The sequence below is a fragment of the Hippoglossus hippoglossus genome, chromosome 9 (assembly GCF_009819705.1).
Source record: "Hippoglossus hippoglossus isolate fHipHip1 chromosome 9, fHipHip1.pri, whole genome shotgun sequence".
Taxonomy (NCBI): domain Eukaryota; kingdom Metazoa; phylum Chordata; class Actinopteri; order Pleuronectiformes; family Pleuronectidae; genus Hippoglossus; species Hippoglossus hippoglossus.
The window spans coordinates 16,195,574-16,213,280 of record NC_047159.1 but is presented as its reverse complement, the minus strand read 5'-3'; the positions used below and the strand labels follow the sequence as shown (position 1 = coordinate 16,213,280).

General features: G+C 47.5%; 1 protein-coding gene and 1 long non-coding RNA gene across 2 annotated transcripts; one reads left to right on the top strand and one right to left on the bottom strand.

Moving 5' to 3' along the window:
* Nucleotides 1-13,597: 13,597 nt before the first annotated feature.
* LOC117767570 lies at nt 13,598-14,919 on the bottom strand. Its single transcript, XR_004614905.1, has 2 exons — nt 14,710-14,919; nt 13,598-14,394 (listed from the first exon to the last, which is right to left on the bottom strand). It is a non-coding gene; the product is annotated as an uncharacterized LOC117767570 (long non-coding RNA).
* A 706-nt stretch (nt 14,920-15,625) lies between these two features.
* LOC117767707 (uncharacterized protein C2orf81 homolog) lies at nt 15,626-16,902 on the top strand. Its single transcript, XM_034595531.1, has 4 exons — nt 15,626-15,857; nt 15,984-16,196; nt 16,271-16,441; nt 16,780-16,902. Exons 1-4 carry the CDS (start codon nt 15,627-15,629, stop codon nt 16,900-16,902), a joined length of 738 nt encoding a protein of 245 aa, XP_034451422.1. The 5' UTR covers nt 15,626.
* Nucleotides 16,903-17,707: the final 805 nt, after the last annotated feature.

Here is a 17,707-nt window from a genome sequence, read left to right as displayed (position 1 = left end):
CCACTGGAGTCTCCTGTTGCTGCTGCGTACCAGTGGTTTCTAACTCCACTGGACTCTCCTGTTGCTGCTGCGTACAGATGGTTTCCAACTGGGCTGGAGCCTCCTGTTGCTGCTGCGTACAGATGGTTTCCAACTGGACTGGAGTCTCCTGTTGTTGCTGTGTACAAAAGTTGTCCAACTGAGGTGGAGTCTCCTGTTGCTGCTGCTTACTAGCGGTTTCTATTTCGAATGGAGTCTCTTGTTGCTGCTGCGTGCTGACGGTTTCCAACTCATCTGGGGTCTCCTGTTGCTGTTGCATACAGACATTTTCCAACTGGGCTGTAGTCTCCTGTTGTTGCTGTGTACAAGCAGTATCTAACTCCACTGGAGTCTCCGGTTGCTGCTGTGTACCAGTGGTTTCTAACTCAACTGGAGTCTCCTGTTGCTGCTGCGTACAAGCGGTTTCTATTTCGACTGTAGTCTCCTGTTGCTGCTGCGTAATAATGGTTTCCCACTCAGGGGGAGTCTCCTGTTGTTGCTGTGTACAAGCAGTATCTAACTCCACTGGAGTCTCCTGTTGCTGCTGCGTACCAGTGGTTTCTAACTCAACTGGAGTGTCCTGTTGCTGCTGTGTACAAGCGGTTTCTATTTCGACTGTAGTCTCCTGTTGCTGCTGCGTACTAATGGTTTCCCACTCAGGGGGAGTCTCCTGTTGTTGCTGTGTACAAGCAGTATCTAACTCCACTGGAGTCTCCTGTTGCTGCTGCGTACCAGTGGTTTCTAACTCAACAGGAGTCTCCTGTTGCTGCTGCGTACAAGCGGTTTCTATTTCGACTGTAGTCTCCTGTTGCTGCTGCGTACTAATGGTTTCCCACTCAGGGGGAGTCTCCTGTTGTTGCTGTGTACAAGCAGTATCTAACTCCACTGGAGTCTCCTGTTGCTGCTGCGTACCAGTGGTTTCTAACTCAACAGGAGTCTCCTGTTGCTGCTGCGTACAAGCGGTTTCTATTTCGACTGTAGTCTCCTGTTGCTGCTGCGTACTAATGGTTTCCCACTCAGGGGGAGTCTCCTGTTGTTGCTGTGTACAAGCAGTATCTAACTCCACTGGAGTCTCCTGTTGCTGCTGCGTACCAGTGGTTTCTAACTCAACTGGAGTGTCCTGTTGCTGCTGTGTACAAGCGGTTTCTATTTCGACTGTAGTCTCCTGTTGCTGCTGCGTACTAATGGTTTCCCACTCAGGGGGAGTCTCCTGTTGTTGCTGTGTACAAGCAGTATCTAACTCCACTGGAGTCTCCTGTTGCTGCTGCGTACCAGTGGTTTCTAACTCCACTGGAGTCTCCTGTTGCTGCTGCGTACTAATGGTTTCCAACTCAGGGGGAGTCTCCTGTTGTTGCGTACTAATGGTTTCCCACTCAGGGGGCTTCTCCTGTTGCTGCTGCATACAGACAGTTTCTAACTCGACTGGAGTCTCCTGTTGTTGCTGTGTACAAGCAGTATCTAACTCCACTGGACTCTCCTGTTGCTGCTGCGTACAGATGGTTTCCAACTGGGCTGGAGCCTCCTGTTGCTGCTGCGTACAGATGGTTTCCAACTGGACTGGAGTCTCCTGTTGCTGCTGTATACAGACAGTTTCTAACTCGACTGGAGTCTCCTGTTGCTGCTCTATACAGACAGTTTCTAACTCGACTGGAGTCTCCTGTTGCTGCTGCGTACTAATGGTTTCCAACTCAGGGGGAGTCTCCTGTTGTTGTTGGGTACTAATGGTTTCCCACTCAGGGGTCTTCTCCTGTTGCTGTTGCATACAGACAGTTTCTAACTCGACTGGAGTCTCTTGTTGCTGCTGCGTGTTGACGGTTTCCAACTCAACTGGGGTCTCCTGTTGCTGTTGCATACAGACATTTTCCAACTTGGCTGGAGTCTCCTGTTGCTGCTGCGTACTAATGGTTTCCCACTCAGGGGGAGTCTCCTGTTGTTGCTGCGTACCAGTGCTTTCCAACTCGACTGGATTCTCCTGATGCCGCTGCTTATGAATAGTTTCCAAGTCGGAAGGAATTTCCAGATGCTGCTGCATACTGACAGTTTCAAACTCTGGTGGAGTCTCCTGTTGCTGCTGTGTACAAGCAGTTTCCAACTGGGCTGGAGTCTCTTGTTGCTGATTCTCATGAACAGTTTCCAAGCCGGCGGGAATTTCCTGTTGCTGCTGCGTACTGACTGTTTCCAACTCAGGGGGAGTCTCCTGTTGTTGTTGCATACAGACAGTTTCTAACTCGACTGGAGTCTCCTGTTGCTGCTGTATACAGACAGTTTCTAACTCGACTGGAGTCTCCTGTTGCTGCTGCATACAGACAGTTTCTAACTCAACTGGTGTCTCCTGTTGCTGCTGCGTACCAATGGTTTCTATTTCGACTGTAGTCTCCTGTTGCTGCTGCGTACTAATGGTTTCCCACTCAGGGGGAGTCTCCTGTTGTTGCTGTGTACAAGCAGTATCTAACTCCGCTGGAGTCTCCTGTTGCTGCTGCGTACCAGTGGTTTCTAACTCAACTGGAGTCTCCTGTTGCTGCTGCGTACTAATGGTTTCCAACTCAGGGGGAGTCTCCTGTTGTTGTTGCGTACTAATGGTTTCCCACACAGGGGGCTTCTCCTGTTGCTGCTGTATACAGACAGTTTCTAACTCAACTGGAGTCACCTGTTGCTGCTGTATACAGACAGTTTCTAACTCAACTGGAGTCTCCTGTTGTTGTTGCGTACTAATGGTTTCCCACTCAGGCAGCTTCTCCTGTTGCTGTTGCATACAGACAGTTTCTAACTCGACTGGAGTCTCCTGTTGCTGCTGTATACAGATAGTTTCTAACTCGACTGGAGTCTCTTGTTGCTGCTGCGTGCTGACGGTTTCCAACTCAACTGGGGTCTCCTGTTGCTGTTGCATACAGACATTTTCCAACTTGGCTGGAGTCTCCTGTTGCTGCTGCGTACCAGTGCTTTCCAACTCGACTGGATTCTCCTGATGCCGCTGCTTATGAATAGTTTCCAAGTCGGAAGGAATTTCCAGATGCTGCTGCATACTGACTGTTTCAAACTCGGCTGGATTTTCCTCATTCTGCTGCATGAAGACAGTTTCAAACTCTGGTGGAGTCTCCTGTTGCTGCTGTGTACAAGCAGTTTCCAAATCGGCTGGAGACCCTTGTTGCTGCTGCTTATGAACAGTTTCCAAGTGGGATGGAATTTCCTGTTGCTGCTGCGTACCGATGGTTTCCAGCTCAGCTGGAGTCTCCTGTTGCTGCTGCGTACAGATGGTTTCCAACTGGGCTGGAGTCTTCTGTTGCTGCTGCGTACAGATGGTTTCCAACTGGACTGGAGTCTCCTGTTGTTGCTGTGTACAAACGTTTTCCAACTGAGGTGGAGTCTCCTGTTGCTGCTGCGTACAAGCGGTTTCTATTTCGACTGGAGTCTCCTGTTGCTGCTGCGTACTAATGGTTTCCAACTCAGGGGGAGTCTCCTGTTGTTGTTGCGTACTAATGGTTTCCCACTCAGGGGGCTTCTCCTGTTGCTGCTGCATACAGACAGTTTCTAAGTCGACTGGAGTGTCCTGTTGCTGCTGCATACACACAGTTTCTAACTCAACTGGAGTCTCCTGTTGTTGCTGTGTACAAACGTTTTCCAACTGAGGTGGAGTCTCCTGTTGCTGCTGCGTACTAATGGTTTCCAACTCAGGGGGAGTCTCCTGTTGTTGTTGCGTACTAATGGTTTCCCACTCAGGGGGAGTCTCCAGTTGCTGCTGCGTACTAATGGTTTCCAACTCAGGGGGAGTCTCCTGTTGTTGTTGCGTACTAATGGTTTCCCACTCAGGGGGAGTCTCCAGTTGTTGCTGTTTACAAGCAGTATCTAACTCCACTGGAGTCTCCTGTTGCTGCTGCGTACTAATGGTTTCCAACTCAGGGGGAGTCTCCTGTTGCTGCTGCATACAGACAGTTTCTAACTCAACTGGAGTCTCCTGTTGCTGTTGCGTACTAATGGTTTCCAACTCAGGGGGAGTCTCCTGTTGTTGTTGCGTACTTATGGTTTCCCACTTAGGCAGCTTCTCCTGTTGCTGTTGCATACAGACAGTTTCTAACTCGACTGAAGTCTCCTGTTGCTGTTGCATACTGACAGTTTCTAACTCGACTGGAGTCTCTTGTTGCTGCTGTATACTGACAGTTTCTAACTCAACTGGAGTTTCCTGTTGCTGCTGCGTACTAATGGTTTCCAACTCAGGGGGAGTCTCCTGTTGCTGTTGCATACAGACAGTTTCTAACTCGACTGGAGTCTCCTGTTGCTGCTGTATACTGACAGTTTCTAACTCAACTGGAGTTTCCTGTTGCTGCTGCGTACTAATGGTTTCCAACTCAGGGGGAGTCTCCTGTTGTTGTTGCGTACTAATGGTTTCCCACTCAGGGGGCTTCTCCTGTTGCTGCTGCATACAGACAGTTTCTAACTCGACTGGAGTCTCCTGTTGCTGCTGCATACAGACAGTTTCTAACTCGACTGGAGTCTCCTGTTGCTGCTGTATACAGACATTTTCCAACTTGGCTGGAGTCTCCTGTTGCTGCTGCGTACTAATGGTTTCCCACTCAGGGGGAGTCTCCTGTTGTTGCTGCGTACCAGTGCTTTCCAACTTGACTGGATTCTCCTGATGCCGCTGCTTATGAACAGTTTCCAAGTCGGAAGGAATTTCCAGATGCTGCTGCATACTGACTGTTTCAAACTCGGCTGGATTTTCCTCATTCTGCTGCATGAAGACAGTTTCAAACTCTGGTGGAGTCTCCTGTTGCTGCTGTGTACAAGCAGTTTCCAACTGGGCTGGAGTCTCTTGTTGCTGCTGCTCATGAACAGTTTCCAAGCCGGCAGGAATTTCCTGTTGCTGCTGCGTACTGACTGTTTCAAACTCGGCTGCATTTTCCTCATTCTGCTGCATGAAGACAGTTTCGAACTCTGGTGGAGTCTCCTGTTGCTGTTGTGTGCAAGCAGTTTCCAAATCGGCTGGAGACCCTTGTTGCTGCTGCTTATGAACAGTTTCCAAGTCGGATGTAATTTCCTGTTGCTGCTGCGTACCGATGGTTTCCAGCTCAGCTGGAGTCTCCTGTTGCTGCTGCGTACAGATGGTTTCTAACTCGACTGGAGTCACCTGTTGCTGCTGCGTACAAGCGGTTTCTATTTCGACTGTAGTCTCCTGTTGCTGCTGCGTACTAATGGTTTCCCACTCAGGGGGAGTCTCCTGTTGTTGCTGTGTACAAGCAGTATCTAACTCCACTGGAGTCTCCTGTTGCTGCTGTGTACCAGTGGTTTCTAACTCAACTGGAGTCTCCTGTTGCTGCTGCGTACTAATGGTTTCCCACTCAGGGGGCTTCTCCTGTTGCTGCTGTATACAGACAGTTTCTAACTCAACTGGAGTCTCCTGTTGCTGCTGCGTACTAATGGTTTCCAACTCAGGGGGAGTCTCCTGTTGTTGTTGCGTACTAATGGTTTCCCACTCTGGCGGGTTCTCCTGTTGCTGTTGCATACAGAAAGTTTCTAACTCGACTGGAGTTTCCTGTTGCTGCTGTATACAGACAGTTTCTAACTCAACTGGAGTCTCCTGTTGCTGCTGCGTACTAATGGTTTCCAACTCAGGGGGAGTCTCCTGTTGTTGTTGCGTACTAATGGTTTCCCACTCTGGCGGGTTCTCCTGTTGCTGTTGCATACAGACAGTTTCTAACTCGACTGGAGTCTCCTGTTGCTGCTGCGTACCAGTGGTTTCTAACTCAACTGGAGTCTCCTGTTGCTGCTGCGTACTAATGGTTTCCCACTCAGAGGGCTTCTCCTGTTGCTGCTGTATACAGACAGTTTCTAACTCAACTGGAGTCACCTGTTGCTGCTTTATACAGACAGTTTCTAACTCAACTGGAGTCTCCTGTTGCTGTTGCATACAGACAGTTTCTAACTCGACTGGAGTTTCCTGTTGCTGCTGTATACAGACAGTTTCTAACTCGACTGGAGTCTCTTGTTGCTGCTGCGTGCTGACGGTTTCCAACTCAACTGGGTTCTCCTGTTGCTGTTGCATACAGACATTTTCCAACTTGGCTGGAGTCTCCTGTTTCTGCTGCGTACTAATGGTTTCCCACTCAGGGGGAGTCTCCTGTTGTTGCTGCGTACCAGTGCTTTCCAACTCGACTGGATTCTCCTGATGCCGCTGCTTATGAATAGTTTCCAAGTCGGAAGGAATTTCCAGATGCTGCTGCATACTGACTGTTTCAAACTCTGCTGGATTTTCCTCATTCTGCTGCATGAAGACAGTTTCAAACTTTGGTGGAGTCTCCTGTTGCTGCTGCGTACAGACAGTTTCTAACTCGACTGGAGTCTCCTGTTGTTGCTGTGTACAAACGTTTTCCAACTTTGGTGGAGTCTCCTGTTGCTGCTGCGTACAAGCGGTTTCTATTTCGAGTGGAGTCTCCTGTTGCTGCTGTATACAGACAGTTTCTAACTCAACTGGAGTCTCCTGTTGCTGCTGCGTACTAATGGTTTCCAACTCAGGGGGAGTCTCCTGTTGTTGTTGCGTACTAATGGTTTCCCACTCTGGCGGGTTCTCCTGTTGCTGTTGCATACAGACAGTTTCTAACTCGACTGGAGTCTCTTGTTGCTGCTGCGTGCTGACGGTTTCCAACTCAACTGGGGTGTCCTGTTGCTGCTGTATACAGACAGTTTCTAACTCGACTGGAGTCTCTTGTTGCTGCTGCGTGCTGACGGTTTCCAACTCAACTGGGGTCTCCTGTTGCTGTTGCATACAGACATTTTCCAACTTGGCTGGAGTCACCTGTTGCTGCTGTATACAGACAGTTTCTAACTCGACTGGAGTCTCCTGTTGCTGCTGCATGCTGACGGTTTCCAACTCAACTGGGTTCTCCTGTTGCTGTTGCATACAGACATTTTCCAACTTGGCTGGAGTCTGCTGTTGCTGCTGCGTACTAATGGTTTCCCACTCAGGGGGAGTCTCCTGTTGTTGCTGCGTACCAGTGCTTTCCAACTCGACTGGATTCTCCTGATGCCGCTGCTTATGAATAGTTTCCAAGTCGTAAGGAATTTCCAGATGCTGCTGCATACTGACTGTTTCAAACTCGGCTGGATTTTCCTCATTCTGCTGCATGAAGACAGTTTCAAACTCTGGTGGAGTCTCCTGTTGCTGCTGCGTACAAGCAGTTTCTATTTCAACTGGAGTCTCTTGTTGCTGCTGCGTGCTGACGGTTTCCAACTCAACTGGGGTCTCCTGTTGCTGTTGCATACATACATTCTCCAACTTGGCTGGAGTCTCCTGTTGCTGCTGCGTACTGACTGTTTCAAACTCGGCTGTATTTTCCTCATTCTGCTGCATGAAGACAGTTTCGAACTCTGGTGGAGTCTCCTGTTGCTGCTGTGTACAAGCAGTTTCCAACTGGGCTGGAGTCTCTTGTTGCTGCTGCTCATGAACAGTTTCCAAGTCGGCAGGAATTTCCTGTTGCTGCTGCGTACTGACTGTTTCCAGCTCAGCTGGTGTCTCCTGTTGCTGCTGCGTACAGATGGTTTCCAACTGGGCTGGAGTCTCCTGTTGCTGCTGCGTACAGATGGTTTCCAACTGGGCTGGAGTCTCCTGTTGCTGCTGCGTACAGACAGTTTCTAACTCCACTGGAGTCTCCTGTTGTTGCTGTGTACAAACGTTTTCCAACTTTGGTGGAGTCTCCTGTTGCTGCTGCGTACAAGCGGTTTCTATTTCGACTGGAGTCTCTTGTTGCTGCTGCGTGCTGACGGTTTCCAACTCAACTGGGGTCTCCTGTTGTTGTTGCATACAGACATTCTCCAACTTGGCTGGAGTCTCCTGTTGCTGCTGCGTACTATTGGTTTCCCACTCAGGGGGAGTCTCCTGTTGTTGCTGCGTACCAGTGCTTTCCAACTCGACTGGATTCTCCTGATGCCGCTGCTTATGAACAGTTTCCAAGTCGGAAGGAATTTGCAGATGCTGCTGCATACTGACTGTTTCAAACTTGGCTGCATTTTCCTCATTCTGCTGCATGAAGACAGTTTCAAACTCTGGTGGAGTCTCCTGTTGCTGCTGTGTACAAGCAGTTTCCAACTGGGCTGGAGTCTCTTGTTGCTGCTGCTTATGAACAGTTTCCAAGTGGGATGGAATTTCCTGTTGCTGCTGCGTACCGATGGTTTCCAGCTCAGCTGGAGTCTCCTGTTGCTGCTGCGTACAAGCAGTTTCCAACTGGGCTGGAGTCTCTTGTTGCTGCTGCTCATGAACAGTTTCCAAGTCGGCAGGAATTTTCTGTTGCTGCTGCGTACTGACTGTTTCCAGCTCAGCTGGTGTCTCCTGTTGCTGCTGCGTACAGATGGTTTCCAACTGGGCTGGAGTCTTTTGTTGCTGCTGCGTACAGATGGTTTCCAACTGGGCTGGAGTCTCCTGTTGCTGCTGCGTACAGACAGTTTCTAACTCCACTGGAGTCTCCTGTTGTTGCTGTGTACAAACGTTTTCCAACTTTGGTGGAGTCTCCTGTTGCTGCTGCGTACAAGCGGTTTCTATTTCGACTGGAGTCTCTTGTTGCTGCTGCGTGCTGACGGTTTCCAACTCAACTGGGGTCTCCTGTTGTTGTTGCATACAGACATTCTCCAACTTGGCTGGAGTCTCCTGTTGCTGCTGCGTACTATTGGTTTCCCACTCAGGGGGAGTCTCCTGTTGTTGCTGCGTACCAGTGCTTTCCAACTCGACTGGATTCTCCTGATGCCGCTGCTTATGAACAGTTTCCAAGTCGGAACGAATTTGCAGATGCTGCTGCATACTGACTGTTTCAAACTTGGCTGGATTTTCCTCATTCTGCTGCATGAAGACAGTTTCAAACTCTGGTGGAGTCTCCTGTTGCTGCTGTGTACAAGCAGTTTCCAACTGGGCTGGAGTCTCTTGTTGCTGCTGCTTATGAACAGTTTCCAAGTGGGATGGAATTTCCTGTTGCTGCTGCGTACCGATGGTTTCCAGCTCAGCTGGAGTCTCCTGTTGCTGCTGCGTACAGATGGTTTCCAACTGGGCTGGAGTCTCCTGTTGCTGCTGCGTACAGATGGTTTCCAACTGGACTGGAGTCTCCTGTTGCTGCTGTGTACAAACGTTTTCCAACTGAGGTGGAGTCTCCTGTTGCTGCTGCGCACAAGCGGTTTCTATTTCGACTGGAGTCTCTTGTTGCTGCTGCGTGCTGACGGTTTCCAACTCATCTGGGGTCTCCTGTTGCTGTTGCATACAGACATTTTCCAACTTGGCTGGAGTCTCCATTTGCTGCTGCGTACTAATGGTTTCCCACTCAGGGGGAGTCTCCTGTTGTTGTTGCGTACTAATGGTTTCCCACTCAGGGGGCTTCTCCTGTTGCTGCTGCATACAGACAGTTTCTAACTCGACTGGAGTCTCCTGTTGTTGCTGTGTACTAATGGTTTCCAACTCAGGGGGAGTCTCCTGTTGCTGCTGTATACAGACAGTTTCTAACTCAACTGGAGTCTCCTGTGGCTGCTGCGTACTAATGGTTTCCAACTCAGGGGGAGTCTCCTGTTGTTGTTGCGTACTAATGGTTTCCCACTCAGGAGGCTTCTCCTTTTGCTGTTGCATACAGACAGTTTCTAACTCGACTGGAGTCTCTTGTTGCAGCTGCGTGCTGACGGTTTCCAACTCATCTGGGGTCTCCTGTTGCTGTTGCATACAGACATTTTCCAACTGGGCTGTAGTATCCTGTTGCTGCTGCGTACTAATGGTTTCCCACTCAGGGGGAGTCTCCTGTTGTTGCTGTGTACCAGTGGTTTCTAACTCAACTGGAGTCTCCTGTTGCTGCTGCGTACTAATGGTTTCCCACTCAGGGGGAGTCTCCTGTTGTTGCTGTGTACCAGTGGTTTCTAACTCAACTGGAGTCTCCTGTTGCTGCTGCGTACTAATGGTTTCCAACTCAGGGGGAGTCTCCTGTTGTTGTTGCGTACTAATGGTTTCCCACTCAGGGGGCTTCTCCTGTTGCTGTTGCATCCAGACAGTTTCTAACTTGACTGGAGTCTCTTGTTGCTGCTGCGTGCTGACGGTTTCCAACTCAACTGGGGTCTCCTGTTGCTGCTGTGTACAAGCAGTTTCCAACTGGGCTGGAGTCTCTTGTTGCTGCTGCTCATGAACAGTTTCCAAGTCGGCAGGAATTTCCTGTTGCTGCTGCGTACTGACTGTTTCCAGCTCAGCTGGTGTCTCCTGTTGCTGCTGCGTACAGATGGTTTCCAACTGGGCTGGAGTCTCCTGTTGCTGCTGCGTACAGATGGTTTCCAACTGGGCTGGAGTCTCCTGTTGCTGCTGCGTACAGACAGTTTCTAACTCCACTGGAGTCTCCTGTTGTTGCTGTGTACAAACGTTTTCCAACTTTGGTGGAGTCTCCTGTTGCTGCTGCGTACAAGCGGTTTCTATTTCGACTGGAGTCTCTTGTTGCTGCTGCGTGCTGACGGTTTCCAACTCAACTGGGGTCTCCTGTTGCTGCTGTATACAGACAGTTTCTAACTCGACTGGAGTCTCTTGTTGCTGCTGCGTGCTGACGGTTTCCAACTCAACTGGGGTCTCCTGTTGCTGCTGTGTACAAGCAGTTTCCAACTGGGCTGGAGTCTCTTGTTGCTGCTGCTCATGAACAGTTTCCAAGTCGGCAGGAATTTCCTGTTGCTGCTGCGTACTGACTGTTTCCAGCTCAGCTGGTGTCTCCTGTTGCTGCTGCGTACAGATGGTTTCCAACTGGGCTGGAGTCTCCTGTTGCTGCTGCGTACAGATGGTTTCCAACTGGGCTGGAGTCTCCTGTTGCTGCTGCGTACAGACAGTTTCTAACTCCACTGGAGTCTCCTGTTGTTGCTGTGTACAAACGTTTTCCAACTTTGGTGGAGTCTCCTGTTGCTGCTGCGTACAAGCGGTTTCTATTTCGACTGGAGTCTCTTGTTGCTGCTGCGTGCTGACGGTTTCCAACTCAACTGGGGTCTCCTGTTGTTGTTGCATACAGACATTCTCCAACTTGGCTGGAGTCTCCTGTTGCTGCTGCGTACTATTGGTTTCCCACTCAGGGGGAGTCTCCTGTTGTTGCTGCGTACCAGTGCTTTCCAACTCGACTGGATTCTCCTGATGCCGCTGCTTATGAACAGTTTCCAAGTCGGAAGGAATTTGCAGATGCTGCTGCATACTGACTGTTTCAAACTTGGCTGGATTTTCCTCATTCTGCTGCATGAAGACAGTTTCAAACTCTGGTGGAGTCTCCTGTTGCTGCTGTGTACAAGCAGTTTCCAACTGGGCTGGAGTCTCTTGTTGCTGCTGCTTATGAACAGTTTCCAAGTGGGATGGAATTTCCTGTTGCTGCTGCGTACCGATGGTTTCCAGCTCAGCTGGAGTCTCCTGTTGCTGCTGCGTACAGATGGTTTCCAACTGGGCTGGAGTCTCCTGTTTTTGCTGTGTACAAACGTTTTCCAACTGAGGTGGAGTCTCCTGTTGCTGCTGCGTACAAGCGGTTTCTATTTCGACTGGAGTCTCTTGTTGCTGCTGCGTGCTGACGGTTTCCAACTCAACTGGGGTCTCCTGTTGCTGCTGTATACAGACAGTTTCTAACTCGACTGGAGTCTCCTGTTGCTGCTGCGTACTAATGGTTTCCCACTCAGGGGGAGTCTCCTGTTGTTGTTGCGTACTAATGGTTTCCCACTCAGGGGGCTTCTCCTGTTGCTGCTGCATACAGACAGTTTCTAACTCGACTGGAGTCTCCTGTTGTTGCTGTGTACTAATGGTTTCCAACTCAGGGGGAGTCTCCTGTTGTTGTTGCGTACTAATGGTTTCCCACTCAGGGGGAGTCTCCTGTTGTTGTTGCGTACTAATGGTTTCCCACTCAGGGGGCTTCTCCTGTTGCTGCTGTATACAGACAGTTTCTAACTCGACTGGAGTCTCCTGTTGCTGCTGTGTACAGACAGTTTCTAACTCAACTGGAGTCTCCTGTGGCTGCTGCGTACTAATGGTTTCCAACTCAGGGGGAGTCTCCTGTTGTTGTTGCGTACTAATGGTTTCCCACTCAGGGGGCTTCTCCTTTTGCTGTTGCATACAGACAGTTTCTAACTCGACTGGAGTCTCTTGTTGCAGCTGCGTGCAGACGGTTTCCAACTCATCTGGGGTCTGCTGTTGCTGTTGCATACAGACATTTTCCAACTGGGCTGTAGTATCCTGTTGCTGCTGCGTACTAATGGTTTCCCACTCAGGGGGAGTCTCCTGTTGTTGCTGTGTACCAGTGGTTTCTAACTCAACTGGAGTCTCCTGTTGCTGCTGCGTACTAATGGTTTCCAACTCAGGGGGAGTCTCCTGTTGTTGTTGCGTACTAATGGTTTCCCACTCAGGGGGCTTCTCCTGTTGCTGTTGCATCCAGACAGTTTCTAACTTGACTGGAGTCTCTTGTTGCTGCTGCGTGCTGACGGTTTCCAACTCAACTGGGGTCTCCTGTTGCTGCTGTATACAGACATTTTCCAACTGGGCTGTAGTCTCCTGTTGCTGCTGCGTACTAATGGTTTTCCACTCAGGGGGAGTCTCCTGTTGTTGCTGTGTACAAGCAGTATCTAACTCCACTGGAGTCTCCTGTTGCTGCTGCGTACCAGTGGTTTCTAACTCAACTGGAGTATCCTGTTGCTGCTGCGTACTAATGGTTTCCAACTCAGGGGGAGTCTCCTGTTGTTGTCGCGTACTAATGGTTTCCCACTCAGGGGGCTTCTGCTGTTGCTGCTGCATACAGACAGTTTCTAACTCGACTGGAGTCTCCTGTTGCTGCTTTATACAGACAGTTTCTAACTTGAGTGGAGTCTCCTGTTGCTGCTGTATACAGACAGTTTTTAACTCGACTGGAGTCTCTTGTTGCTGCTGCGTGCTGACGGTTTCCAACTCAACTGGGGTCTCCTGTTGCTGTTGCATACAGACATTTTCCAACTGGGCTGGAGTCTCCTGTTGCTGCTGCGTACTAATGGTTTCCCACTCAGGGGGAGTCTCCTGTTTTTGCTGTGTACAAGCTGTTTCCAAATAGCAATCCATGCTTACTTCTTTTGACGTCTCTGAAAGGAATTTCAATTTTGACTTGAAAGTTGGTTGAATTAAGTGCTGTAGTAGAAGCAGCAGAATAAAATCCCCTGGTTGCCACTAACACATGCTAACATCCTTTGGTAGTTGGTAACCTAAATTGTGCAGAAGACCTTCAACCGTACAAGGGATATTCAACAGTAGTATTACTGCTTCTTCTTTCTACTGTTGACAAAAGGTAATGACAAAGGTTACATCCACTTAAAGGTCAAAGGTGCTTTCTATAGTGCCTCTGTCGTATGTTGTCTTTGCTGATGAGGCTCACCACTGTTGTCTCATCCGCAAACTTGATGATGTAGTTTGAGTTATACTATAAAGGCACTACGTTTGTAGGGCATCAAGGGGAACAACAGAGGGCTCAAAACACAGGATAATGGTCCCAGAGGTGTATTTTTCCTTTATGTTACATTATGTTTATGTTATGTTTCTTCTAATCAATTAAAGAAACTTTGAGACTCTGCTGAAGTAATAACTTCAGCAGAATCAGTCAATTTCATGTTTAACATTGTTTATTGTGCATTTGTCTTTTTCTATTACAAATAAATTACACATAAAATACCAACACCTACTACAAATGTGTATTTCTAACATGATATGAATAATCAATTTATAAAAGTTATGACTATCGTTAATACCTGCGTATCGCAACATCCCTAATAAACACACAACAAAGAAATGGCTAATGTGTGTTCTAGCAAGGTAAATGCCATAGTGCAGAATGATGGCAGGTCTTTTTACAAAAGCTTGGCGAGCAGCTAGCTTCTACTTTGAGTCTTTCACATCAGTGCTATGAATGTATTACCCCTTCATTCATGATTTCATAGACCACACATTCACTTGTTGGCAGTCCAATCACAAACTGCTCTGTAGACCTGCACTGCTGAGCCCTGTCTGAGTCTTTGCTTTGTCGAAAAACGCTTCACCCTTTCCATCCGCAGCCACCACAAACACCTTCGTACAAGAAAAGGAGATGATGTTTGGGGAAACTGAGTCTGAATCTGGAGTAAATGACAAGTTGATGCTGATGCTTGTGTTTTTCTTTTACAGGGGTGATGTTCACTGAAAATAAATAAATAAATAAAAGTCTCCTCTCCATCTCATTACAGATTCCACAGTAATCTGCAGTAATCTTATTTTATTGAAACATGGTTTTATATAAAACTGACGTGGTGATCTGTCCCGGTACTCGAACCTCGAACAACATCCTGGAGGACAGAAACCCCCCCTACTGCCGACAGTCAGACGTCTGGCTCATTTTGGTGATTGGATACTCTGGTCGGTAAAATGTTTCCCTGGCGAAGAGAGAAAGAACAAGAGTGAGTTTGATCACAATCAATCATTTGTCAACACAACTTGTCTACTATGGGTCTATAAGCATCCTACTGTATATTACACAAGCAAGGTATATATATATGTCATAAATATATTGCATATAGAAATTCATTAATATTCTACAAAGTGCCAGTGTCTCATGGCCTGGACAATGTTTAGTGTCTTCTATTTTTAAAGTCAACCAAAGTGATTGAATGTTGTTTTTATTGTAATATCAGCCCTGCAAGGCCACACAGTAATTTAACTGATCTTTTTGACCAGATAAGGTGCCGTACCTGTGTTCGGCAGCTTCCCTCCTCTGCTCAGTCTTCCTTCAAGTGGTCAATAAGCCCCTGCGTCTGTTCGGCCAGCTTCCTCTTCTCTGCCTGTTCCCTTTTAAGGGCCTCCTCGATTTTCTTGCCTTGGTAGATCTTCACCCCGGCGAACCCCAAACACAGCAACAGTGTCTTCAGGGCCAGGATGTACAGGATTATGGGGACATTGTCCAAAACCTGGGGACGGACAAAGAGAGTTCATGTCTGTTGTGTATTGACCGCCTAAGTTTGTCCCTTCACGCTCACTGTTACGCCCCCTTTATGTTACGTGCTTACGTTGTTGCAATCCCCTGTTCTGTGTACAAACTAATACAGGTTTGCGAGCAGTTCTCTAGATGATGGCAATGATTTAACGGATGTTCTATATGTATAGAGCGTTGGACTTCAACAGATCATTGGTTGTTTGCATTGGGGGCTGGACTTTAGAGAATAAGCTTCTAAGAAGGAAACAGCAGGTGTCTGACTTTTTTTCATTTTTCAGACGACATACTAACCTATGACTTTAATCCGTTTTCAGGCGAAATATTAACTTACTACTAACTGGAAAGGATGTCAATTTGCTAAAATAAAAATGTAGTTCACATCTAAAATTTACTACATCTAAAAAATACTTCTTTTCTCAAACACTGTTGGAATGGGTTTGCCTTTGACGTAGAACCTTTAATCTGACCTTTTGCCTTTTGATGATGGAGATGCTTCTTAACATTGACTCATCCTGGCCCATGCGATGTTTTCTTCAAGATTTAGAATAGACTGATATTGTTTGTTTGGTTGGCTGCTTGGTTGTTCATCATCAAAGTTATCATATTCTTTATCATCAAACATTTGTTATTTCTCAGTTTCTTTAAATTTTTGGTTGATTCAGCCCCTAAGCCAAGATGCCCCGCTGTGCAGCCAAGTCCAAAGCCGGCAAGAGTAAACGGATGCCATCCGTCCCAGTGACCCCAGCTCCAACGCAGGAGCTGGAAACTACTCCTTGTCGCTTAACCCACACCCAGTTGAATAATATCTTGATCAAGGAGGAAAGGGATGAGATAGTGAGGGACATTATGGATGAACTGACGAGCAAAGTCATGGACGGCTGTTTGAAGGTGTACGTTGAAAGACAGGTAAAAATTTGTTTTATTAAAATTTTTCTTCAGTATGAACATTATTTTACCACTTTATGAGATAAGACAACCACACATAATACATGTATATGTAACACCATGATGTTGCTTATCTTTGCCTTTCAGCTAGAACCTTTTTCCGCATCTTGGGCCAAGAACTACCTCACACAGATTTTAGAGCAACAAATCATGTGCCCGGATGAGGGAGAAGGACCAGAGGAAGCATCTAAAACTGAGGACTCAGAGCCAATGCCAGCAACCTTCGATTCCTGGTCTCGAGGAGGTGTGCCTGTTGTCATTGCTACTCCTCGATTATCTCATCCTACTTCTGCACAACAGGTAGACTACTCTTGATAGGTCTTCTTTGTATCCTTCTGCCGTATATCAATATATGTATTTTATTTTATTCACAGGAGGCTGACAACGTTCAGGTCCCAGCACAAACAGGACCAGGAGACGACCAGCAATGTGATGCAATGGCCCAAACAAACAGCTCTCCAAAGCAACCTGACAGGGAAACAAGCCCCAGGAGGCCTGTCAATAACAAGCAATGTAAAGTGCTTATTCCTCGGCCCCCACAGAAAGTTTGTCTTAAAAAAAAGCAGCAGTTAAATTTTCCTCCTAAGCCTGTTGCAGGCAAATTGCCGCCCATTCTGTCCTGTTCAGCAGCTAAAAAGGATGTGGAGGTAGTGGATAAAAGAGGAGAATATTGTGTTTATAACAATATGGCGGGGCCATCACATCAGTCTAAGGAATACCAATCCATACCAAGACTTGATTCCTCATCCCTGCCTCGACACGGCATCTTTCCTCAGTATGAGATTGTTGACAGTGACCAAACAAAACCCAATCCCAAGAAACCAAGTCGATTATCCAAACTGGTGTAGTTTTTCTGGAGTGCATATGTGGCCTTTCTCAATAGCAAGTATGCGAAGTACGGACTGGCGGACTTGGAAGTTTAGACTCGGCAAGTTCGAATGAGCAGTACAAACTCCAGAGGACACTGTACGGTCACCCTGCAATCAGAACTCTCTGCTTGTCTTGAGAGTACTCCGGTTATTTTCCTTCTTTTTCTTCTTCCTCTTCTTCGCAACTCTGAACCGTTTTAAAGATGCGGGGGAGGGACTTCTTGTGCTCGCTGGTATAGCCAAGGTGTCACACTGTAATGCAGTATGTGATGATGGATTCAATGGCACACCTGTAGAAATTAACCAGCAGCTGTTTTTTTTAACCTCTTCTCTGTAGGCTGCCTCGATGTTTTTAGTGATCCTGCCTATCACTATGGTGTCATCAGCACACTTAATTATGATGTTAGAATCGTAGATGGATTTTCAGTCGTGTGAAGAGGGAGAACAGGAGGGGGCTCAGCATACAGCCCTGTGGTGCTCCAGTGTTCAGTGTTATGGGGAAAACAGATGCTTGTCCATGCGCACCTTCGTCTCGCAATCTTATTGCGAGACTAATTTGTATTAGACTGCAACAGCTTCCCTAATAACGTGCAGAATAAATGTATGCACATAAATCCACTAATATAATGCAGCTTGCGCAAACATCACATATTGATGCATTGTGATTTTAATGGTAAAAACAACAATAAAAGCAAACAATTGTGAAAATATTTTATTCGTTTTTTACTATTTTGAATAGATTTTGACAATATTATATTGACTGTATGGGCATAGTCTAAAGTGCTGAATACAATAAAGTGGACCTTGTTCGATACCCTGTTTATTCTCATGACACGATCCAGAACTGATGTAAATCCTCACGATTGTCTGAGCTCCTGATTTCTTCTTTGTCCAGTGAAAAACAAGCTGATTGAACTTATAGTTCGGACTATCAACATTAGA